Source organism: Mus pahari, chromosome 8 (genome assembly GCF_900095145.1).
Source record: "Mus pahari chromosome 8, PAHARI_EIJ_v1.1, whole genome shotgun sequence".
In the NCBI taxonomy this organism is placed as follows: Eukaryota; Metazoa; Chordata; class Mammalia; order Rodentia; family Muridae; genus Mus; species Mus pahari.
Genome location: NC_034597.1, coordinates 105,247,800 through 105,274,633, shown reverse-complemented (window position 1 = coordinate 105,274,633; position 26,834 = coordinate 105,247,800). Strand labels below are relative to the sequence as shown.

The following is a 26,834-nucleotide window of genomic DNA, read 5'->3' as shown; positions in this document are numbered from 1 at the left end:
GGCTTTATGAAAAGGCTTCACTCCTGGGTTTGTTCGTTCATTTGTTTTGTTTTTCAAGACAGGGATTCTTTGTGTAGTTTTTGCTTAACTGATGTGTACTTGAACAAAACATACAGTAACCTATAGAAATGTTTTAATCATTGGCTAGATTATATTACTTTGCCATTTTGCTGACTGCAAACACATTTTGTCTTAAAATAAAGCAGGATATTTTCATTTTAAATGAAACTATAGGCAAGGAAAAAATAAAGACAAAGCCACAGACCTTTTCCATTCTGCTTCATTACCTGAACCTTTCCATTAAAAACTCAATTAACGGGTCATTGCACCGTTTCCTGCTTAAAAATATGGTAAGCAGATAACAATATTTAAAATTAGTCAAAAGTAAACAAAAAGGTCCAAACGACTTCACAAATACCAACATACAGCAAGCTCTGACAGCTACAGAGTGGTTCTTTAATCAGGAACCTTTTGAGAGAACTAGCATACTTAATTTGGGGAGCAACAAACACACACACACACACACACACACACACACACACACACACACCGCTTTATTACAAAGGATTCAAGATGGCAACTACTTACAATCCAGTGCCAACACGGATTATAACAAATCCAGTGAGTATTTTGTTTTTCAATTATTCATAGAAAATTTAATCCTGATTAAGTATCCTTGGGCAGGAATTCATGGGTAGGTTGATGACTGTAACCAACATTCATGTGAAATGCTTCTGTTAATTTAATCTGTGTCTACAGCTTCATTAGGACTAGGGATTCAGCATAAGAGAAATGAATTATCTTAGGATTAAAATTTCAGGGCCATACCACATACTACTTTTTCCTTCCTTCTTTTTAAACACAGAAGCCTGCTTGTCCCTTACCCACGTCCTCAGACTTAAGCCTTCTGTTCTTCCAACCAATGTAATGTATCCATGATTTTCCACACATTATCCAAAACCCTTTCCCAATCAAGATAAGACCTGAAGCAGAGCTAACAATACAAGGAGAAATTGCAGAATAACTCCACCCGTGAATAAATAAAAGCTAATTCATTTAACTGTTAACATATTTTCTATATATTTCCTGAAGTAATTTCACTTTCAAGTCCTTTAAATTGTAATTTGAAATGCATGTTCTTTAAAGGATAAAAAGAAGTAGTTTTAAAATCAGCACAGCACGCTGATTTCTTAACTGGGCTAGCTGGACACGCACAGGTAAGTATTGTTTAGGTGAATACTGTAGGACTATCAGGCCTGAGTTTGCTAGTGATGAGGCATTGCAAGTGTGACCATCTGGCCCACATGTACTCTAAGCAGTCTTTTTCACATTTATTTCCACGTGGAAACTATTTCAGTCATCCTGAAACAACATTCCTTCTGAGAAGTTCACTGTTTGAGTCCACTCCAGAGCTTCTATTCCTTTCTGCTGACCCCGCTGACGTTCAGTTCTATAAATAAGTCACAGCAAGACGGCGCTGCGTTGGATCCTATTGCACTTCTCCATTCACTGGTTCTCAAAACTCAAGCATCAGAAGTGAGGGCGCCCTCTGTGTGCAGACGAGACGGTCAGTGGGAGTGTAACTGAGGAGAGCGAGGAGACCTCCCAGTAAAGACTGTGGGACAGGAAAAGTCTGTACAGAATGACCATGGCCACGGCCTGGCACAGGATGACACCTACTGTGATAACCTGCAAGAAAACAAAGGGAGTGCTTCACTCATGCAGAGCAGCGAGGTGTGTTTAAGTACCACGGGTCCACTTCTGGGTTGTACACCCAGTCTGTCTGTCCTCCTTGGCCTTTTACCACAGGTTCAATTCATGAGACACATCCCACACAGTCGGACTTCCCTTCAGAGCTGTGACTGTTCAAGGGTAAGGTCCCTTTGATGCTGTTTTCAGATGCCAAAGGAGGACAGAGAAGTACCTTGTCTCCCATGGGTGTGCACGTCACACAGTTTTGATAACAAGAAAAATCAGGCATCTGGCTAAGATAGAATAGCAGCAAAGCATGCTCCTATGTAAACATTGACGACACTGGCGTCACATCTACTTCTGTAGGCCACGCTGCCACTTACCGTCTATAGGCACTAATGGCAGAGCCATTTGCCGCTGAAGGAGGGCAGGTATTAACCTATCAAAGTCAGTCTCCTCTACTCTGCAGTCTGTTAAAGCAATGTGACTTCGCTGTCTATCTTGGCTGTTACAAGTACAGTAAACAACTGTAATCATTGCTTTCAAAAACTCCATTACATATCCTCTAATTTCATTCATAAAGCATGATTCTGAAATTGCTATGACTCATAAAAGCTATCTCTAGGCTGGGTGTGGTAGCATGTGATTGTAATCTTGACACTTGAAAGGCAGAGGCAGGGGGATCAACTGGACTACGCTTGAGGCCCAAGGCTATGTGGTCTGATTCTGTTTCAAAAGCAGACCAACAAAAAACTCTTTTCTAACATTTTACTTATAAACTAATTTTTAAGCTCTTTTTCAATGTTTATAACTTCTAATTTATGGATTCAACAATGTTAATTTTTTTTTTAAAAGAATTTTAAAGAACTCAAGAAGCCTCTGAATGGCTAAGTAGCTATCCACCCCTACGTAACGGTGTTCTAAACGCTCACAGCCGCTTTTCTGCCCACTACTACTGACCTTATCTCTTTGGTAGTCATTAAAAGCGACAGCAATGCATGCGAGCGCTGGCTGGCACAAGAACCACAGGATGCAGCCCTGGAAGAAACACACAAAGTGAGAACCGTGTCTCTTAGAAGGAGCCAGATTAAAGACAACCCCTAACCTAGCAGGTCACGGCAGCGCACACTGCAGTCTTCTAAGCTTAGGAACCGTTAACGCAGGCGCATTGCAGAGCTGGCGGTAGCCTGGCCTACAGAGATCCTGAATCAATATCAAACAGCAAGGTTACTAATATCCTCAGGGCCTCGAGAGGAGGGAGAGGTGGATCAGTGGCGATGAGGATTTGCTGGTCATGCAGAAGACCCATATTTAGTTCCTACCACCCATATGACAGCTCACAACTTTCTTAATTCTAGTTCCAGGGGATCTAATGTGGTGTGTGTGTGTGTGTGCATACATATACATACACACACACAAAGGCAAAACACACATATGCACAGAATAAAAATCTTAATGTTCTCTCTTAGGTTCTGACTAGCCTCAACAGCACCTCAGAGTAAACTTGAAATAAAATACAGATACTTTATTTTTGCTCTGACATTAACTCTTCTTTTCCCTAACCAAACTGTTTAATTTTTAGAATATCTACGACACTACCTTTGCAAATATGTTATAAATAGATCCGATTTCTGCAAAAATAACTAAAAGGACAAAGCCATGATTACATGTCCATGTGAACTGCTTAGTAAGGCTCCCCAGACCCGGCTCCTGGTCACTTGTTTGAAGGGCACTGCAGAGGAGCACCAGGAACAGAAAAAAGGGAGATTTTACATGGTTTTCTAGTCCCTTCCTCTATGTTCCCATGGAGTGTGGCAATGTATCTCCTTGTCAGGTTTATAAAGCTTGGGGCCCTTTCAAGATTGAGGAGTAAGAGACAAGTGTTCAGTACTTTCCTACTCATAGGAAGAGAGGGAAATGCAGAGGAACATATGTGTTTAACTCCCTAGCAGAGGCGTCGGGGCTGGCAGCACTGGCTCTGAGAGGAAGCCATGAGAACCAAGCGAGAGAAGCTCAGACACTCCGAGAGACTACAGCACTCCAGAGATGGGCTGGGCACGAGAACCCAATCCACCCACGGTGGGAGGCAGATGCCCATGCAGCACACGGGCTAACCCTGGGCTGCACACGCTCTTAATCAGAAGGACACCTGCCCACGCTTGTTACAGAACAATGGAACTCCAAGAGTAACAGTTCACACAGTTAATGGCTGATGACAAACATTTTCTTTAAAATCCCACAGCAAAGAATGAAAGTCACTACTGATGAGGAAAAAGCACTCAGCCCGCAAACACTGCGTGGAAAACACCGTTCCACGGGCTCTGTAACAGGCTTCACAGCCACTTCATGCAGGCCATCAGGGTTAGCTGGGGGAACTAGGGCTTCACACAGCGCTCGGCACAGGAAACATGCAACTCTTTAGTAACTCCCACAGCCAGCAGAGAGAAGCAGACCACTGAAGCCGTTTCCTGCCCAGCCCTACTTTGGCAAATGTGATGTAGAACTCTCTCTTAAGCGTGCTCCTCTCCAGCGTGATGATCTGGTAGAGTCCACAGCCCAGCGACAGCGCTAGGCAAATTCGTAAGATGATCAGCAAGATCCCGGCTAAGCTGTGGTGCGAATGTGAGCTGTGGTGACTGGTGTCTTCAAATTGCTCCCAAAGTAGCAAAATGCTCTGCAAATAATAATAATAATGATAATAATTAGATAAAAACCCAAACCTATTTACAATAAAATGTATGTTTTCAACTCTTTGGCAAGCATCTCTTTTTATGTGAGAATAACAGTCCTGAGGGATGCAAACATGTACCTGCCTGTCAAGGCTGTCAATCAACAGTGTAGTTCTTTTCCTTGTACTCATAATCCTAAGGGATTTCTATCAGGTGACACACAGTGAAACAATGAAACAAGACAAATAGCCACTACTGTATCATGGTCAAATCCATCTACTCTAAGAATAAATGTGACTGAAGGGGAGAGAACGCAAACTTAGCTCTAAGCCCACCTCACCATCTCAAGGCTAACTTGCTCGGTTTTTCAAGAGTCTTGATAGGTATCCCTGCCTACCCTGCGCCTCATTATGAAGACCAAGCTGGCCTCAGATGTTCAGCAATCTCTGTCTCTACCTCCTGAGATCTGGCAATACAGGCACACCTCACCACGCTCAATTTCAGACCACTTGCAAATGGCCCAGAATTTTCTCTAACATAATAATGTACCAAGTCAGAATTGTTGATGCTAAACTTGATTTTTCCCGGTAACTTGCCTAGGTAAACACACTTGTCTATTTATTTAACTTTTATTTTACCATTAGCATTAGTGTATATGCACGTACAAGGATGTGCCACACTGTGCATGTAGAGATCAGATGAAAACTTTGTGGGTTCTTTCCTTCCATCTTTATGTGGGTCCTGGGGACTGAACTCAGGATGTTACATTTGCACAAGCCATCTTGTCAGCCTAAAAACACATTTTTTCTTTCTGTATAAGCTCCTTGAGCACGGTTACATACTCCATCTTTTTACTGTGACAGTACAAAGTGTAGCATGTTTTCTTTATACTGTTCCATTTAGTGCTGCCCATGTTCCCCCTGCCCCTACTAAACACCAAGTGCTTAAATCACTTCATTTTTTTTTTTTTTTTTTTTAATCATCAAATATACTTTAAGGCTTCCTATGTAAGCTTAGTATTCAAAAACTGAGTTTTTAGTCACTTCCAAACACCTTTGGTAAATAAAATTCAATAAATCCAATTCTTGGGGCTGGGTGTGGTGGCACACACCTTTAATCCCAGCACTTGGGAGGCAGAGGCAGGCGGATTTCTGAGTTCGAGGCCAGCCTGGTCTATAGAGTGAGTTCCAGGACAGCCAGGGCTACACAGAGAAACCCTGTCTCGGAAAACCAAAATAAATAAATAAATACATTTAAAAATCCAATTCTTTGGCCGGGTACAGTAGCAGCTCATTCACTTAATCCCAGAACTAGGGAGGTGCAGGCAGGTCTCTGCGAATTTCAGACCAGCCTGGTCTACATAAGCCTCACCTCAAAACAACACCGAGAAGCCAGTTCTCTGGCCGTCAGGGGTTGTCGTAGCCTCCCGCTCTCCTCACCCCTGCACTGTCTAACTCTCGCCAGCACAGCATTTCTAGTAGATGAGCTACTTTTGCTACCCCACAAAGGAAACTTTCTTTGGGGACATAAAACTTGCAGTTCTTGGGGTTAGGGAAATACCTCTGTCCTAGGCCAAGTGCTTGTCTTAAAGTGCGAGGTCATGAGCTGATACAGAACAACAGACGCAGCTGTGATAGCAGTCACACAGATCACGGTAACTGGAGCCACCAGAGAGGCAGACTTCAAGAACATAACCATAGTCACACCTAACCCAGCTCGTGTTAAACAAAGCTTTCCCTATTTGTTCTTTGGCAGTTCACACATGTACACAGTAACTTGAGTCTTTCACCCCCTTTACACTCTCTCCTCAACCCACCCCTCCCACTGAAGCCCTTCTTCCCCGTACTCTCCCCCCAACTGTTAGGACTTTTCTGTTGGGGAGGTGTCTTAGTCAGGGTCTCTAGTCCTGCACAAACATGAGCACGAAGCAGTTGGGGAGGAAAGGGTTTATTCCGCTTACATTTTCCACATTGCTGTTTATCACCAAAGGAAGTCAGGACTGGAACTCAAGCAGGTCAGAAAGCAGGAGCTGATGCAGAGGCCAAGGAGGGATGTTACTTACTGACTTGCTTCCCCTGGCTTGCTCAGCCTGCTCTCTTATAGAACCCAAGACGACCAGCCCAGAGATGGCACCACCCACAAGGGGACCTCCCCCCTTGATCACTAATTGAGAAAATGCCTTACAGCTGGGTCTCCTGGAGGCACTTCCCCAGCTGAAGCTCCTCTCTCTGTGGTAACTCCAGCTGTGTCGGGTTGACACAGAACCAGCCAGCGCAGGAGGGGAAGCATTCATCAGGTTGCTTACTTGGCTTATGTGACTAGGAGACCTCGGACAGCTTGTCAATGGCTGTACCACCAAATCAAGTGACAACCCTCCTCCAGCATCCATTAACCGTCAATGCCAGTAAAGTGCAAGTTCTATGCCCACAACCCACAATAGCAAAAGCTGCCTGTGATCTCATACACACAAAGCAGCACGTGCGCGCACACACACACGCATGCACACACACATTCATTATACCCTTGCTCATATACTCATGCCTCTCCCACAAACATGCAGCAACACAGACACACACAGAGACACATACATAGACACACACATATAGTGTTATTACTACTAAAAGCACTATTCCTCTCTTAGATTAAATTTTACCTATTTATTTTTTAACTACACTTCTTGAATATTTCAGCAAAGAAATATGATTAGAGAAATTATTTTATACCATACACATGGTTTTTTGCCTGCCAAGGTCAGAAAAAGGTGTCAGATCCTCTGGAACTGGAGTTCAGGCGGTTGTGAGCCAGCATAGGGTGCTGGGAATTGAACCTGGGTCCTCTGGAGGAGCAGCCAGGGCTCTTTACTGTTAAGCTATCTCTCCACACTAAGAAATGCTAACATCTTTTAAAAAAATATTTAAGAAAACAGAAAAAGTAAGGAATGACTTTTAGAAAGCAGTAGAAGTGTATTCCAAACCTTGCTATCGACACATGCCAGCGCCCAGATTAAGGCGATTATTTGACCTGCAGTTTAAACTCAACCCTTCCACGGTCCTCCTGGCCCAGGTGCCTCCCTCAGGCACACCTGCGTGCTGCACGGCTGTCAGCAGCGCCCTCACCTGCGTGATGACGATGAAGACTGCAATGCCCGTGGATGCAGGCGTCGAGTCCCACTGGAGCGGCCTGCTCTGCGACTTCTTCATCCGCACTATTGTCCAGCCCATGCACAGGCTCAGGAGCAGGTACAGCATCTGGATCTGGGATGCAATGTCAAAAACTACAGGGGGATGAAAACCAGGGTCAGTACAGCTCCACAACTCTCAGGACGGGGGCAGTGTTCACTGAGATGAGAGTACCCCTTTTAAACAAAAGAAAGGCATTTTTAAACCACAAAATAAAATAAGTTAAATAACATTATTGTGTAATAATTCTAAAACATTAACTTTTCTGCATAAAATTTGTAATTGGTTACAAAAATAACTAAAATAAGTTCAATGCTATCACTTAAAAATGTAGATACATGACTGTATAATATATATATATATATATATATATATGTCTAACCTTAAAACTATATATTTCCTTCTCTTAAAACTCTTATTGCTATGGTCAACTTTGACAAAAATAAACTTTAAATATAATTTTGCAATGTAGAAATATTAGTATCCTTTCTGGGGTTGCTAATGAGGTTTTCTGGATAAGCTGTAATAGGGGAGTACTTTGTAAAACTGTTAATAAGAAATATCTGATATGACAGAGTCCTAGTGACAAATGAAGAGCTGCATGGACTGGCGTCATGCGCCACCAGGTGGCCGGCACCTGCACTGCAGAGGGACTCAATTGTAAAAGAATCCATCCTCCGTAGAAGTACACCACACAGAAACAAACACATTTACCTTAAATGTAAGTTGCTTGCTTACAATACAAGGTATTATTTTTCTATCATAGTGTATTTTTAAATCAGAGCTTAATACACTGCCACCTACACAGTTTATACTTTTACTGCGTTGGAGTAAGAGAGATTCCTTGTACAAAGAGAAAAATTGCTGGGGTGTAATGTCTATGTTTTTGAGCTGCACATCAAAAATCTGCACACGTCACATGTATCTGAATGTTGTCTACATGAACAGGCTACTGCACATGCACACTCTCTTCTGGGCACGACACGGGCCTTGCCCTGCCTCCCTGAACTCTCAGCAGCTATGGTTACCCACAGGAGACCTGCACAAGACTAAGCCCCCTAACTTCCCGCCATGGCGGGTGAGGAGGGGCTCACACACCCACTCCGTCCTGAGAGTATGGTTAAGGTGCTGGGAGTGGGGGCATTTTCTCAGTGGCACGGCTGCTTGTGTTACCCCAGGTTATCCTAACTAGACTCACTGGCTCACCAACCCAGACCTTGGGTGCAATTGTTTTCCTGTGTTGTTTGTGTCTGTCTGTCGGGGGCAAACATGTCTGTGGTCTCCACAGGGAAAGTTTACGAATGTATGCTTACGTGTGTCCGACGGCGGCGGATGCACATAGTGAGTTGTTACTACACTTGAATGACATAGACTGTCAGATCAAGCTCATTTTTCTTTCACCACAAGTGTCTAAGTGTGATGCCAATTAATGTCATTAAACATTTCACAGATACAGTCAGCTAACATTGTGAAGACACCGGCTGAAGGAATTCCTCTGTGAGCTTTAAGAAGCAAACACAAATGCCTGGGGGAAACCCTCATGCTCCAGTTCTTTCCCTTATTCTCCTGGTAGTACAGGGTGATGGGATGCTGTAACCCTGCTCACTGTGGCTGAAAACAGATGCATGCTATTTTATCTATAAACATATTTACAGTTTATAAATGTGTATTGTATGTAAATGTAGATAATATTCATAGACAAAATACACAGATCACACAACTATTTGTTGGAAGAATTACCGATCCTTAGCAACATCTGCTCACTGAAGTTGAAAACAACAACTACTTCGGAGAGCGAGGTGTGGCCCACGCCAGTCACACACACCTAACCCAAGGACTCCAGCCACGGTTAGGAGTGTGAGTGTGAGGGCTGACTGTAGTATACAGTAAGCTCAAGGACAGTCACAAAGTAGACCCCACCCTCCAATGCCAAGGGATAGCTCTTGTGGTAGAGCCCTTGCTTGAGACAAGCGCCTTTCCATTCCCAGAGCTGAAGGAAACACAGTCAGGTACCCAACACTTCCTCAATAAATCCTCACTGACCCTTGGTTTCTGCTAAGGTCTGTGGTGTGCACCCTGCCTCTTCAGATGTCAGTCTCCCCAGCTGCCTAAGCCACCTCTGTAACTCTGGCCTGCACGAGTCCACTGAATGCCCATGCATATTCAAAAGAAAGAGGAGAAGCCAAGGTGTAAATGGTGTTCACTAAGGACAACTGCCTCGTGTTCATGTCACAAGGTAACATAAGGCTCCTCAAGTTCCACAATGAACATGGGTGATGAGATCTGGCTGAGGGAGTCCTGAGAAGATGAATGAGCGCTGTGGAGAGACCGCCAGCATGGCGAGACTCCAGGAACAGCGGGAAGACGGGACAGGTGATCCAGCATGGCTCCAGAGCCCAAACCTTAGCTTCTGAGTATAAAGAACGGCACAAGACCTGATTTCACTCTCAAGTTCTTTTTTAAATGCCATGATTATAAGACCTTTAAGCATTTTTAAAATTACTTACTAGGAGTTTCTCTTATAAAAGAAAGAACAAAGACGTGAGGTCAGCTTAATTATAAGTGCACTAGCCTTGGATCAGAAACAGAGAAAAGAGAATTACAACAGAGAAAACCCTGTGCAATGCGACTGGAAAGCTGGGCTCTGACTCACAAGCTGACTGACCTCTGGAGTGTACACTGGGTAGCTCTGAGCACCAACTCTGCAAAATGGGGATTACTAAAACATACCTACTCTTTATTGAGGATAAACTGAGGGAGTGTATGTGGGTAATAAACAATGAAGAAGTAAGCCATTATAAGATCAAACATGATCTGAGAACTAAATCTACAGTCTTATTTCAGTTAAGCTTAGTTCCACCACCATCATCATCATCATCATACTCTACATTGCTGGAGATTAAACCCAGGTCCTCATTCAATGCTAGGCAAGTACTCTACTACCGAGCTATAACACTAGCTGAAAATAAAGGTTTTTTATTTGTTTGTTTGATTGATTGACTGATTTTTTTTTTAAGTAGAAAAACAAGATGGCAAGTCTATCTTTGAAAGAACGCTCAGAAGCCTACTCACCTTCTGCCAGGCTTCCCATGAGAGGCACCCCCATTCCATCTCTGGAGTACCTGAGTAATTGCAGAGCAGAGCATCAGCGTAAATTATCAGTGTGAGAAATGCTCACAATCAAAGCAAGCATGACTGTGGACTACTTAGGATGAACTGGCTTGGTGATGAGCACTGGGGCTGGCTTACCTGGAGAAGTGGATGTAATTAGCTAAGGCTGAAGCAGCTTGCAGCAGCAGTGCAGTGGTAAGGACCTTTAAGATGGTGTGCATGGGCCCTGCCTTCTTCATAGCCTGCCACAGAGACTGCGCATAGACACAGGCAGTTACAAAGTACACTAGGACGAGGAGGAAAAAGAACTCGTGCAGCCCTGGAAGAGAAGAGAGGGGGCTTCAGTAAAATGGGACAGCATCCATCAGGCAGCTTTCCGGTCTGCTTCTCCTTCACCTCCAGTGCTTGGACACATTTGCTATGTAAGGAAGAGAGATGGGAATTACTAACTGTCCCCTTCCCCATGCGCACGCCTTGGGTCCAAGCTTGACCTATAAGAAGGCACTTAAAACAACCGAGGTAAAGTCAATCTGTGAAACAACAAAATCCCTCAAGGCAGGACGAAGACTCACTGTAAAATCAGAAGTGTTTCACGTGAAAGTGGCCAGCTGTGGCTTCAATGTTCAGTGAGACACCTCGATAAGCTCAGGGTGCACGGCTATCCTGAAAACGCCAGCAACATTTATTGTCACCAGTAGCTTAACCTTGACCATGCTTCTCCAAGTGTAGTCCCTGACCAACAACACAATCAGACAACTTGTGATGCAAATTCCTGGGTCTCAATCCAGACCCACGGAATCAGAAACCGGAGAATGAAGTCATACAGTCTGCTTTGGAAAGCCCTAAGGTGATCCTCATATAACTTAACATGTGGGAATCAGAGTTTTGGCACGTTCTGTTACCTTGAATTCCATTTTGGCAAAGAACCTTGACAACACTTAGCCACCAGTCCAAATAGCCAAGAACCAAGTTAGATGAGCCATACCGCCCCTCAGAACTCAAGTGACTACACACGGAAGGTGGGCTTTGAGAGCTGCAGCCAGGAAGGGCTCACCTAGACCAGGCCAGAGTCACACAGCAGTGATGACGTCAGCTCTGAGTGGGCAGAAGCTATGAGCAAAGGAGACTGCTGGCCTAGGTAAGAACCGAGTAAGAAAGCAGGTGCTACACTGCAGAAGACGGCGCCATGGTGTGCCCTCTGCCACTGGTCTCCTGAAGTGCCATGTGACCTTACGAAAAGCAGACTGGGACTTGAGTTTTCATCTGTGAAATTTCAAAAAAAAAAAAAAAATATTCCAATACACTTCAAGTTAGAAGCCTGGGAATTTCATAGTTTTGAGTTTAAGGAATTAACTTAGTCTTTCTTTTCAAGCCAAGGGAGACTGGTCCCAGGAAGCCCTTAGACATCAGAACTCCTTTAAATAAAATGTATGGTATTTATGTATAAAACCCAATGCATATCTGCTATACAACTCCTAACCATCTGCAGATTATCTTCAATACCCAGTACAGTATAAATGCTGTATAAACAGGTATTATACCATGTTGTATAGAGTACTGACCACTTTTCACATGATACTGTTCCTCGGTGGCTGCTGTACCACGGATGTGCACTCTGCTGACACGAAGGTTACGAGCCTGAATTCACAGGAGTCCCTGAGAGCAGGGCTGTTACACTCCACTGAACACCAGGGCGCAATGCGGGTGAGCACAGAGCTCTCTACCAGGTCTGTGCACGGAGCTGCACTTGTTCCCACTCCAATGAGAATCCTGAGACTGCTCCGGCTTCCCATTTAGGGTAAATGCCAATTAATGAAGAAAAGAAAAGACTTTTATTATCCAAAAGTCATTTTGGAAAAGCAAACCAGGAGATAGATATCCCAGGAAAAAAAGGCTCAAACTCCTTATGTTGGGGCCACCAGCAAAAGATCCAAAACCAGCAAGAAGTTCTCCTACCACTGGGTGTCTCTCCTGCTCTACCACACAAGTGATGAGCTCATGGTTTCAGTGCAGTGAATAAGTTAATTGGGGTAGCTGGGTTAGCTGGAGTAGCTGAGGTAGCTGGGTTAGCTGGAGTAGCTCAGTTAGCTGGGGTAGCTGAGGTAGCTGGGTTCGCTGGAGTGGCTGGGTTCGCTGGAGTGGCTGGGTTCGCTGGAGCGGCTGGGGTAGCAGGGTAGCTGTCAGGAGAGAGGCTGTATGTAGAACAGTGGCACTATGGTCCTGAGCTAATGACAGTACTGGAACAAGGCAGGAAGCGCAGATGCTTCCAATGTTAGCAGCTGTGGGTCAGCAAAATTCCTGACACCTCCCTTGTCTTCATTTTTGTTTCTAATTCTTCCTTCTTCGTATTCAATAATTCCACAAAGCGTCTATTGAAAGTTATTTATTTGTAATACTCTGCAAAGTACCCACGACAGGATCAGAGTTTAGTACTCATTATGTAACAGATCGATTATGAAAACTGTGACTATTGACAAAAAAATCAAAATAACTTAAGGACAAAGGGACATTATTCGGTGGTAAATATATCTCCCAGAAAAGCTAAGATTACAAAGAGAGAAAAATACGATTGGATTAACATATTAAAAAGCTATGACTCAAACTTTTAACGAACTCTTGGATGAGGAAGCCTTACCCTGAGCCTGTCCATAAAACACTCTAAAGAGCACTCTGGCCGTGCACTCTGGGCATTAGTATTGTTTTTCCTTTTAAGCAGTTCATCTCTAAGTCACATCTGTCTCTCTTCAGCTGTGGATTTTACTTTTGTTCTACCTCTAGCAGTCACAAGAAGGCAATTTGTGCTGTTCACACTGGAATTCAAATCTAATTTTACTACAGGTGGGTAACTAGGTAGGTCCACATTAAAGAAGACTCTTAGAGGGACACGTAGCAGACAGTGAGTACTTACAAGAAAATGTGTAGATTATAAAGCAAGCCTTAAAGACGCTTTGATGAGACTGAGTAGGGAATGCTTAGAGAATGGCTGCAGTGCCTTGGCCTCACCTGAGCAAGCAAGCCAGGGATGCTGGATACAGCACCACCCTGCATAGCCCGACTTGTCTCAGAGCAACATCTTCCCACCCTCAAGCACGACCTCACACCAACGGATGATCTGCCTACCCTCATGTTTTCCAACACTGAGAAGGAGGGTGCTAACAAGCACAGGCGTGGGAGCCTGGTCAGGTCACAGACGCCCAGTGAGAGCATCATCTTCCAGAGAAGGAGCCTTAGACCTTCTGCTTAAGCTACTTCCTGACTATCTCATCACGTGCACAGGGAGTCTTTCTGCCCTGAGCCCACAGCTGCTCCCTCTCAGCAGCACTAAGTTGGACCAGATAACTTTGTGTGTCTACTGAGATCGAGACAATGTAGCAAAACCTATCACACTATTTCAATAAAAATCAGTTTGCTCTGGGTAACAAGCTCTCAAGATTCTAGAACTCCAAACAAGAACAGAAAATAGCAAGGTTTTCAGTCTTCCAATTCTTTACATTTCTTTTTGAGGATTCCCATGTGCACTATCATTTTCTCCTTCCCTTCCACTTCTAGCTTGTCCCCCTCACTCCTTCTTAAATTCATGATTAACCTTTTAAAGTAATTCCACTTTTTCTACTTGAAACAGCCTTATATCCCTACTTAGGAATATGATGGTAGGTAGCGTCAAGTTTGCTTAGTTGGTTTTGTAAAATGAGTCTTGCACTGTAAACCAGTGGTTAACCACAGTCTAGAGTTAGAATGTACTAACTAGACCAAAATTGTAAGATTTAAAGAGAATAGCATACAACGTTCATTGTATGTTGCTTGTAGATTGTAGTAGGTTACTTAATTTAAAATTTTCAGATGGAGTCAATTCTCAATGAAAAAAACACAGGAAAAAAATTTTCTTACCCAGGGTATAGAATCAGACACACTAATAGGTTTATAAAAGAACTAGGAAGCCAGGCAGTGGTGGTGCACGCCTTTAATCCCAGCACTTGGGAGGCAGAGGCAGGCAGATTTCTGAGTTCGAGGCCAGTATGGTCTACATAGTGAGTTCCAAGACATCCAGGGCTACACAGAGAAACCCTGTCTCGAAAAAACAAAAGAATAAAAAAACCCAAAAAACTAGGGACTCTCCTCTGGAAACCAATGGTATACAAAAGGAAGGACCCCCTTAAGATTTGTACCACAAAACCAGCATATCCCTCACAGAAAGTAAAATGCAGGTTTCTAACATTAGAAGCAACGGCAGGACTCTGATTCAGTGTCTAGCTTAGAACCCAAAAGAAGCCTGAGTCTCAGCAGGGAGATGTACATTTATCTTTATTTTATTTTATTTACTTATATATTTGTTTTCCCAGACACAGTCTCACTATATAGCTCTAGCTGGCCTGGAAGTCACTGTGTAGAGCAGGCTGGCCTTGAACCCAGAGATCTGCCTGCTCTGCCTCCCACTAGGAGGCATGCTAGGAACCACTGGAGTGTGGGACAGTTCAGGGAGAGCCAGGGCAAGGTGACACACATTTAGAGGTTCCATCTCAGCAACTGGGATTACGTCACGCTGTAGCATTGAAGTTCAGATGCCCAACGAGGGTTGAGGATAAAAAAGCCTGAACTCGGAGTCCGGACACGGAGTTCAGAGACTTGGTACTCAGAGAGCAGGGCACTTCTTTCCAGTAAACAAGTGTCACAGGAAATAAGGAGTCTTGCTTTTTCAAACCACATGAGGGCCATCAGTCCAAACCCCCACCCCACCCCCGCCACTCCCCAATGCTGTCTGTCCATCCTACAGTACTCGGAACACTGGCACAGCTTGCAAAGACAAAACATGGCAGACTAACTTCTAGTAAGTCTCCAGCCTGAGGTGCATTAGCCAAACATAACCTAAGCCAATCTGTACTTGCAAATATCTCAGCGGCTGTTCCTTCCTTAAGACCCCAAGACTCCCTCTGACCTTCTAAATTTCTGAGAAAGGTTCATCCTTTTGCACCCCACGGTGACCAGGTCTTCCATCTGTGGCAAACAGGCATGCTGACCTTGACAATCAAGTCTCCTGTGGCCTCACTCTCATTTGGCTCATCTGCTGTGGCTAACAAGATCCAATGGCATTTCTTTATTGACGTTGTCAAGCAGCCAGTGACTCATGAAGGGGTGAACCCTAACCCTTCTCCTGACAGACGGCCCAGCAGACCCTTGCTCTCGAGCTTACCTGACAACTAAGAGCACGTGTATCACGGTCCTGTCAATCACATCTGTGTGGCTAGACGGTACTTCAGTAAGGCAAGGCACAGTGACCTAAAGCTCTACAGAAGCCTTGTGGGGTAAATCTGATTGCAGAAAACACCAGATGTGATCATTATTACCTAAGAACCAAGCAAGGTATGAAACTGTTCAGAGCTACTGTGAGGGAAATTTCTACCAAGTAGTTAGTTTATACCTCAACGTTGATTGTTCAATTCATTAACATTTTTGTTTATAAAAATGATGCCAAGATATTCTAAAAACAAGACTGAAACTATATCAATAAAACTAAAAAACATAAATTTGATTAGCCTGTGGATACAACTACCTGCTAATATTTTACGACTTGTTATTTTCTGTCTTTACATTTGCTTTTTAAACTTCACTGCTTTTTGTTTTGTATATACAGTACATTTGAGCCCGCCTCTTACCAGACTCTCTGGCGCTAAAATGATCCAATGGGTTTCCCTCGGCGTCCGGGTTGAGGAGCACCATCTCAAAGGGGATCTCCTCCACCTGGGGACTCTCCGCGTCATCCCTGCAGGTGAACTTGTCGGCATAGAACACACGCCACGTCTGGGGAGCGGGCAGCTGGGACACTGTGAGGTTGTGCTCCGTCTGGTTCACTGTCACTTTGGGGAAAGGAAAGAGCTTCCTTCAGAGCTCGCGCGCACTCACAGGGTTTACTCACATAATCCACTGGAATTTAAAATCTTGTTCTTTTCTTTTTTTTTTTTTTTTTGCCTCAAAAATTCAAGTCCTGGTATAATATCAGGATTTAAGCACAGAGATTATAAAGCAGACAAAAATGATCATTTTAAGCAGAAAGACCACTATAAAAGTATCAATAACATATCACAAGAGAAATGGTTTCATTGAAATCGAGTTTTTAATAAAACTCAGTTTTACCAAAACTTTTTTATTTTTTATTAAAACTTTTGACAAAGTTTCCAGTGGATTAATAACACTTTAAAATTATTTTACGAGGCAAAATACATACCAAATAATGATTTTTAACCTTATCATGCCATGCAGCAGCTGCAATCACGATTTCAGAAGTAGCTTCCTTAATTTAAATATAAGATGGAGTCTTTACTTAAGAAAATACTTACATCCTAATCATTTTTATATAAAAAGATTTCTTCTCACTGATCTATTTAAAAGGAACTGTGAGTGGTAGAAAAGAATGACCGCAATACTGGCTCAGACCCATATGTGGCTGTAGGGAAACACAGCAGGGAAACCCAGGATGTTGTACACAGAGCTCTGTACTAGAACCTGGCTACAGTATTGTGCTGGCTAGCTTTATGTCAACCTGACACAACTAGAGTTATCTGAAAGGAGAGTATCTCAACTGAGAAAATACCTCTATAAGATCTGGCTGTAGGGTATTTTCTTAATTAGTGACCAGTGGGGGAGGGCCTAGCCCATTGTGGGCGGTTCCATCCCTGGCCTGAGCACCATAGGAAAGCAGGCTGAGCAAGGCATGAGGAGCAAGCCAGTAAGCTGTACTCCTTCCTCTGAGGCCTCTGCATCAGCTCCCGCCTCCCCAGGTTTCTGCCCTGTTTGAGTTCCTAATTTCCTTCAATGATGAATAGTGATTTGGAGATGCAAGCCAAAAAATAAAACACAAATGAACAAACCCCCTTTCCTCCCCAGGCAGCTTTGGTTAGTGTTTCCTCACAGCGACAGTGACCCTAGGACAAGTATGATGTCTGCACTTCTTTGTGTACCAAATAAAGAAAACGCACACAAATAACTGAGGAACCACTTACCCTAAAATGCAGTGGCATGCTCTTAGGAAACATAAGAAAATAATGTTTCCTTATATAACAAAGACCAGAATAAGAACAACACTTAGTTGTGCCAATGAGCAAGTAAATAATTTTTTTGTATCACTTTGATAAAAACATGGAGACACCTGATATGACTAGCTCAGGGAAGTATATGAACATCCCTTGTATGGTGTACGCTTCTGTATCAAGTGTTCTTAGAACAAGCCGGGCCTTTATCTCACCTGCTGAGGGGCTGATGGAGAAGGACCACAAGCTTAAGGCCTCAACTACAGAGTCAACCTCAACTACAGAGGGTGCTTATAGACCTAAGTTCCAAACCATGTAGTCTGGATATGGCTGTGTGCACCTGGAACTCCAGTACTATGAGAGGTGGGTCATTAGGGCTTGCTGGCTGCCAGCCTCACTCTATCTAGTCTCAGTGAGACCGAACTCAAGTCATTTACAGGGGAAACTGACTCCAGGGAACCTGCTGTCCTTATCTAGCCTCAAACCCACACCAGGACACAGACGCTCACACACTCACACCAGGACACACACAAATATACACACTCACTCACTCTCACACCAGGACACAGACACACACACATATACACACACTCTCACAGGACAGACACTCACACACTCACACCAGGACACACACACATATACGCACACTCTCACACCAGAACACAGATGCGCACACACTCACACCAGGACACAGACGCACACACTCTCACACCAGGACACAGATGCGCACACATCCTTAACAACAGAGCTGAGGCTGTAGCTTGGTGAGGAGTTCAGTTAGTACGTGCAGGGCTCTACGGCCAGTCCCAGGATCAGGAGGAAAGAGTTTCAAAACAAATGGATGGGTCCAATCTCTGAGTCTAGATTATTCTCACTGCATGTCAATGTTTAAGAAGAGATAGTTTTAGCCGGGTGTGGTGGTGCGTGCCTTTAAGGACTTGGAAGCAGGTGGATCTCAAGGCCAGCCTAGTTTGTAGAGCAAGTTCCAGGACAGCCAGTGCTACACAGAGAGACAACAACACCAGGCCTGGACTTTTCTCAACTTTATAAAAATTATCCAACAAAGAAGACAGTTCTTGAGGTACTGGGAAATTTGCATCAATAGACTAAACATTAGAGGATTTTATAAAATAATTTGTTTCCTCGGGTATAATAATGTCATTACAGCTATGTACACGCATCACTACTCTTTAAAAATAAATACATGCCATGTATGCCCAGAAGGCAAACTCTCAATAATGCCTGCAGACGATTTTCATATGGTTCAGTTCAAAACAAAATCCACGCATGCACGCAGATATAAAGAAATGCTATGCAACAGTTATTAAGTCTAAGTGGAGGGCACACAGATATTGTCTGGACTAGCAACTTTTTTGCATTATGAATGAAATGCAGGGAAATCTAGTTGGTATTCAAAATGGAGGACTTATACTTTACAACTGACCATTTCACTCATTGTTGCTTAAACTGAACAAGTGAATTTGAATAATATTACATCATTTGTTTTTGGTTTTTTGCTTTTGTTTTTTGTTTTTTTGATCAAAGTTAAGATATCTGACTTAAACTAGTTTTTAAAATATACAGATTCTGAGCTGGGAGTAGTGGCGCACACCTTTAATCCCAGCACTCTGGAGGCAGAGATAGGCAGATACCGGACTTGAGGCTAGCCTGGTCTACACAAACAGTTCAAGGTCAGTCAGGGCTACATAGAGAAAAGCTGTCTCTTTCCTGTCCCACACATATATGTGTGTGTGTGTGTGGTATATGTATGTATATTATATATTAAATATATATATTCAGATACATATATTCTCAAAAAATATATTTATGTATTTCAGAATACATATAAATTCCAAAAAAATGTGGCTAAAATTTTAGCTCCTGTTAGTACCTGAGGACTCTTAATAAATACTTCACATCAATAAAACAGCTCAAATGAGGCTGCCCAAGTATAAGATTTCTCATTACATAACTCGGGACCCCAGGCATAAAGTCCTGTTGTGATGTTGTTTTAGCATTTAGACTTTTTCCACGACACCACAGTACAAAAACTGTGCCTGTGTATCCGACCATGGTACAGCTCTGAATGCTTCCATTTAAATCGTATGGACTCACATCAAATGGAAACACAGCAGTCCCTCCTACAGACACTGGCTTGGTTCTGGTCTCGCTGTCTGTCTGCAGCAAGCCTCTTGACAATATTGTGTTATTGTTTTTGAGACAAAAGACTACAGCACAGCATGCATGTTCTATGAGGGTGTAATTAGTATCTCAAATATTAACAAAATGTGAATCACCAAAGAAGGGTTGAATGGCTAATTCTCCAATTATTATAAAAAGAAATGATGGTGTTAACAGGAATGCTCACAGTAAAATACTAATGCTTAAAATGGCTTTTAAAGTAAACTGTATACATAAAGGGAATCACATGTGTGAGATATAAAAGACAGCAGATTATTCTCTATGTAATATCACATTTAACTACTTAATCTGACAACAAATGATTTGGCATCATGTAATTTTTAAGAGAAATTTTCAGAATTTTTAAATGTCTTGTGTGTTTGTTTTGAACTAAAATTGACAAAGGTAGGTTTTAGCATTAAACAAAAGCCTGCACTGGGAGTAAACCTTGCAGTTCCTGTGACACACACACACACACACACACACACACACACACACACAGTGGAGGGGAGAGAGAGAGGGAGAGAGAGGGAGAGGGAGAGGGAGGGAGAGGGAGGGGGAGAGGGAGAGAGATCTTGTATATGCTGGGAATGGTGGGACAGCCCAGTGGTTAGGACACTTGCCGTGCCTGTAGAGGACAGGGCGTGGGCTCAGTGCCCAGCACCACACAGGTCTCACAATTACTCTTAGCTCAGTCTCAGGAGATTTGATATTTCAGATTAGTGGTCATTTTCACAATGTGTGCCAGAAATAAGGCTTTACATAAGGGCAGGGTAAAATTAACAAGTTTATTAAGACCATTACATTGTAAAAATCAGATTACTAGACTGAAAATGTACTTGCTCCCAAAAGTATATGGCACAAAAGTGAGTATGTGGCACTGTTACAGTGTCAAGAAAGAATGGCTCTGCTTTCCTCACGGATGGCTCTGGAGTAGCAGTACACTAAAAACATGACCATTAGTGAGTCAGAAGAGTCAGACACTGCATGGCTAGGGCTTTGTTGAAAACAAGAAAACTGATGAAATTAAGAAAACATGTATGTATGTATGTATATGTACTAATACATATTATATAAATACATATACTAGCTGGTTTGTCAACTTGACTCAAGCCAGAGTCATCTTGGAAGAGGGAGCCTACAATAAGAAATTACCTCCATCAGATTGGCAAGTCTGTTGAGCATTTTCTTAATTGACGGTTGATGAGAAGGGCTCAGTCCACTGTGGGTGGTGCTTCCCACAAGCAAGCAGTCTGGGTTGCATAAAAAGCAGACTGAGCAAATCCTGGGGAGCAAGCCAGTAAGCGGAATTCCTCCACAGGCTCTGCCTTAGTTCCTGCCTGCCTGAATTCCTGCCCAGGCTTTTCTTGCTGATTCCTTTGTAAGCTCAACTTCCCCTTTCTTCCCCAGGTTACTTCCAGGTAACAATGTTTTATTGTTACCTAGAGAAGCAAACTAGGACACAATGTTTTATATAAATGTTTATGCAAAAGATATGTTACAACTATGTAACATATAAGCATTTTTAGTACTTTATTTTAGGCTCCTAAATGTAACAAACTATTCATTCCTCTAAAATTCCTATCTCCTGCTATCTTTCTTCTTATATTTATGTATGTGTAGGTACCATCAGATGCCAGAAGCACCTCTAGATTCCTGCTAGTTACAGGCAGTTATGCAGGTCTTCCACAAGAGTGAGTGTTCTTAACCACTGAGCCATCTCTCCAGCCCCTCCTGTTATCTTTCACTTCATAATTCCTAGAATACTCCTCTCTTTGAAAGGTCAGGGAAGGGAAAGAGATGCACAGCAATAACAGCAAAGGCAAAGATCGCAGTCTTCCGTCTACCCCACGCTGACGATCCAGCCACAGCATGTCAGTCCAATTGTTTTATGAACACGTTGTCATGAGTCACTAGCAGTGGCTACAGTTTAGTGGGCTTGCACTCTGGCAATGTAGGGAAGGGTGTTCTGTATATGGATAATACAGGATATGATACAACATGAACCTCTGGCAATTAGGAAATGGTGTTCTGTAAATGAATACAGGATACAACATGAACTACGTGGTATAGGAAAACATAATGACAGTCCTAAAGCCCAAGGCTTTTAACCTGTTCATGAATTTTCATTGGAACAAGAAAAGGTTTCTGTGGTGCCAGATGAACATCAACAGGCAGCCCCCATCTTGCTGGCCATGCCAGGCTCTGGAACTGTTCATCCTCCAGGCCCACACAAACACACTTCACTACACACCAGGCCTTAGACCGCCATTTCACCGTACACCATGTAAGTAATACTCCACACTTACTGTAATTGAAATGTCATGGAATATTTTATTTTTAGTGTGTATGTGTGTGTGCGTGCGTGTGTGTGTGTGTGTGTGTGTGTGTGTGTGAGTGTGTGTGTGAGAGAGGAAGGGTGGCGGGAGGGATGAAGGAAAACTGCAGAGGCCAGAAGAAGGTGTCAAATCCCCTGGGGATGGACTTACAGAAGGTTGTGCGAGCCACCCAACAAGTCAGGTCCATGGCAAGAACAGTAAGACTCAACAGCTAGGCCACCTCTCTAGCCCAGACTGTACGTTTCCTTACTTTGATCTGGTTCATTCCTGTCAGCATTATCCTTAAGGACTGAAAGGATGTCTAAACAACAAGCATCCACAGGACAATGATAAAGGAGCGCCCAGCTCTACCCCTGCTCTGGATCCTGCCTTGCAGGCATCCAGACAGCCGCTGAGATTGGGTATTAGGAAATGGGGATGCTCCACTTGACTAGGCACGGAGGAGATGATGGCTCCACAGTCCTGCGTGTGAATGATGTTTATGACTGAATACAGGAGAAAAAGGGAAGAGGGCGATTGCTGGCTTCTCCTCACGGATGACACGGTAGTTTGAATGAGAAGGCCCCTCATAGACTCACGTGCTTCAATACTTGGTCCCCAGCTGATGGCACTGTTTGGAAGGATTATGAGATCTTTGAGGTTTTAAAAGACTTGTGTCATCCCAGCGTGCTCTCTGCCTCCAGCCTGTGGGTCAGGATGTGAGCATTGGCTAAACTCAAGTTGCCTGGTGCTGTTTTCATTCAGCCGCCAGAGACTCTAGCCCTCTGGGACCCTAGCCCCAATTTTTATAAGCTGCCTTGGTCATAGTGTCTTACCACAGCAGAGGAAAAAAAAAAAACAAAAAACAAAATGAATACTGATGCTCTAACTTTTGTCTCCTAGAAGCAGTTAGTTACAGGGTGGAACAGGCAGAATGGCAGGTGTACTTCATTCCTAAGATATAAAAGTATCTCTCTCTCTCTCTCCCTCTCTCCCTCCCTCCCTCAGTGGCTAGCACCCTAATCATGAGACCCTGTTGAGAACCCCTAAGATTTATAGGTAATGTGGTACGACTAAGCCTCCACAGTGTGCAATCAGCATCACTTAGGGAAAGCTGTATGAAATAACACAGCATCTTTAGTGTTGAGCACAGGGCTGGCAAATAACCAGTAGTCAAACCATGTTTTATTCACTGTACACTACAACCAGCTGAAAATGATGTCGTATTAGCATGAAATACATAAAACATAGTATAAATGATGACTCCTCTATAAATTATTTGGATGTCTCCAAACTTTTTGAGTGATAAAAGGAGAAAAAGCATTCTATCCCTCAAACAAAGAAAAGGCTAGCTTTTGAAAAATGCAGCTGTAAACAGAATAACCAAAATATCATCGCAGTTACATGTATGCAGTCACAAAACATCTCAGCATATACACACATGTACCACACTGGATTATACTTCAACATGAGAAGGGGAAAACCCCACAGCTGACAAGTGACCAAAGGGAAGACCGCGAGCTCACCTGTAAGCTGAGCTCGGGCTAGCCGCTCACTGCAGCTGTAGCCGGGGCTGCTCTCCAGCAGCTTCAGCCATTCCTGGGCTTGGAACAGGTAGAGTTTAGCTTCTTTTCCAACAGCCACGGCTACGTTGTTGATTCTGACACACAGAAGAGCATGGTCACCTTGACATTAAAACAGAAATTATCACCTAGTTTGTTCCTATAAAGCACTGTGACAACAGTCCACACTCCGCACAGCAGTACGGGGCTTCTGTGGAAGAACTGTTCTTAAATCTCATTATGTAAATTAATCTCAACACAACAAACACCTCGTTCAGGCATTAAGAGTTCACCCAACACGGAATGTACCTGTGCAACTGCAGTGGTGCGTGGTAGCATTTCACTGAAAAGCTTTGTGTGGGACACACGGACATTCATCATCACAGAACTTCTGCTTCTCTCTCTAATCCATTGTTTATGTATTCATTCACCATCACAGAACTTCTGCCTCTCTCTAACCCATCCATTGTTTTTGTTCATAATCTACAGAGACTTTTGTTGAAGTATGTTTTTTTGTTTTTGTTTTTAACATGACAAGGCTATTAGTACCTAATTATGTTTTAATGTGAAAATAAACACATGTAATATGTGTTTGGGATACTATTTTACACCCGTAACACATTTTTATACTTACAACTTTTCACAAAGCAATTGTTAGAACAGTATGTGGGGTGAATGACAGAAAGTGAGCCAGGCTGCACCCAGAACCAGGTTGAAGGGATGACTCAGGAAGAGCATATGCTGCTCCTGAAAAGGACTAAGGGTTCGGTTCCCAGCACCAACATGGAAGCTCACACCATCTGAAAATTCCAGTTCTAGGGGATCTGACTCCCTCTGGCTCCCAAAGACACCTGCATGAAAGTGACACACATAATGTTATTTGTACAGGAATGCACACATGAACAAAAGTAATAATTTAAAAAATTTCAGCATAGAAATAGCAGAAAGCAGGGGCCTGCGGGGGGGAAGGGACGCTGGGTGAAGCAAGGGGAAACACAGACTCATTTTACAACCCTCTATTCTTCTGGTTAAGGTCTTTAGTTACTAGAATGACTGCTGTGGTTAAACCTTTTACATAAGTTAAAATGTACACTGTACCTAAAGAAAGTCTCTTACATAAGTTGGTATACTGTATCAAGTGTTACAAAGTGACTCTAAAGTACTATAACACTTTAAATTGTAATAAGTGACAGGTTTCAGCATAGTTTTACTGTATTTAGCTGGAATTGCCCAAAACCTGGCAACAACTAGGCGTAAGAGAATTATATCTGCATAATATATGAAAAAAAATACCTGGTGTACCCCTTCCCCGATCTGCCACGAGATTTAGGCAACTTAACATGAACCCTGTCTTTTTAATTCAGCTGATACTTGATAACATTTCCTGAACAGCATCCAGCCTGTCTGATTGATAACCTAGGCTTACCCCATTTCCCCTCCACAAGGTAATTACAATCAGAGTTATCTATTGGTGTGGCACAAACAGTATAAATCACAGCTTCCACAGATCCTTGACTTACCAGCACTACCCAGATCACAGTGACTGTGCTGTCAGGTCTCAAAGGACCTGCTATAACGAGGTGGTCAAGAGACCAAAAATAGCACCCCCCCCCCAAATACAACAAAGCTGTTTGCTTGGGGGGGGGGGTCTCTTCTTCATTCACCCAGGGTTTATTCACATTTTTAAAAGCTGACATGTTTTTCTCAGAATTGTAAAACCTTCAATGTTTGTGTTTTTAAAGCCTCCTTTTATGACACCAATTCTACAAGTTCCCAGGACTTGGCTTTCCTTCCCATGCCAGGCAGCTTCTGATTTCTATGTTCTTCTGATTTCTATGTTCTTTGCCTAAGACCCTCTCTTCAATAGGTACGGCTGCATCTCTAAAGCAACTCCATCCTAGAAGCTGAAGATCTCAGCTTTAGTAAGCAAATGACTCCCTTGAAATGCAGTAATGTTCAAAGGACCAAGAAAACGCTCTAAGGGAACAAATAGATGGGGCAAAATTAATTGCAGTTTCATCAACTGAAGACCACTGATTTTCCTGGAGGATACCAGGAAGTACTTATGAAATACAGCTCTTACACACATGCCAGAGTGTACCAATCACGAAACTCCCTAAACACTTAAACACGGTCTTCACCAAATGAACTCTAGGCACACGGTAATAACTAAACTGTTGAGGCAATGACAGATCCCAAATCCGCTCCAAGCAGGTTTCATGCAACCGATCTTACAAACAACAGGGAAGCTGACATCCACTCATAACCACAAGGCTCGAATGCATACAATTAGGCCAAGTGCGGAGTTGGGGGAGAGCCCTGGGGAGATGCAGTGGAGCGGTCCGGTTTGCACCGGGGGCGTCGGGGAAATGGAACCGGCTTTCAGGTGCATTAGGCTGCAGCCCGGTGGTGAAGGTTCAGGGTCGCGGCGCTGCGGGGATCCAGGTGAGGCCCGGACGACGTGGCGGGAGGGAGGCGCCGGGGCCGCCGCCTACCGACCCCGGGCTCGCGGGAGGCCGCGCGCCTCCACCCCTCGCTCGGCCCGCCCGGACCTACCGTGGAACTCGAAGTGGCCGATGCTCTGGCCCTGGGCGTCGCGGGCCACGGCGCTGCTGAAGCTGCCACGCAGGGTCTTGCCCTGGCCGCCCTGCGGCCACCAACAGCTGCACGTGAGGGCTACCGCTAGCAGCCGCAGGCCGCCCATGCCCGCCGCCCGCTCCGTTCGCTCGCCCGGCAACCGCCTGCGGCCTGCAGCCCACGTCGGCAGCGGAGGGCGGGGCGGGGCCGAGGGGCGGGGCCGGAGACTGACGGCCAATAAGGCGCGGGATCGCCCTCCATGAGCCGGGGACAGTAGCCAGTCACCGGCCGCGGTGGGCGGGACGTGCAACTGTGCGGATCCCGGCGCTCCCCAGCCATGCTGCTAATTCCCGCCTGTTTTAAATGGAGTCCTCCAGGGATGCTGTTTACGGATACTGGAAACAATCGCCCTGGTAGCCTTTGAGCGTTACGCCACTGCGCACGCGCTCGTGCACGCGCCTGTCATTGACGTCTAAGGCTTTCCAGGAAAGAACTGAGAAATAAATACGTGGCCGAACTGTAT

The 26,834-nt window shown here is 44.0% G+C and overlaps 1 protein-coding gene across 1 annotated transcript; it reads right to left on the bottom strand.

Annotated features, from left to right (window-relative positions):
* Positions 1–26,486, bottom strand: Gpr180 (G protein-coupled receptor 180). The gene is made up of 9 exons (XM_021203951.2): positions 26,291–26,486; positions 23,699–23,857; positions 16,303–16,503; positions 10,790–10,970; positions 10,613–10,662; positions 7,478–7,635; positions 4,175–4,366; positions 2,653–2,730; positions 1–1,689 (listed from the first exon to the last, which is right to left on the bottom strand). Exons 1-9 carry the CDS (start codon positions 26,436–26,438, stop codon positions 1,531–1,533), a joined length of 1,326 nt encoding a protein of 441 aa, XP_021059610.1. The 5' UTR covers positions 26,439–26,486; the 3' UTR covers positions 1–1,530.
* Positions 26,487–26,834: the final 348 nt, after the last annotated feature.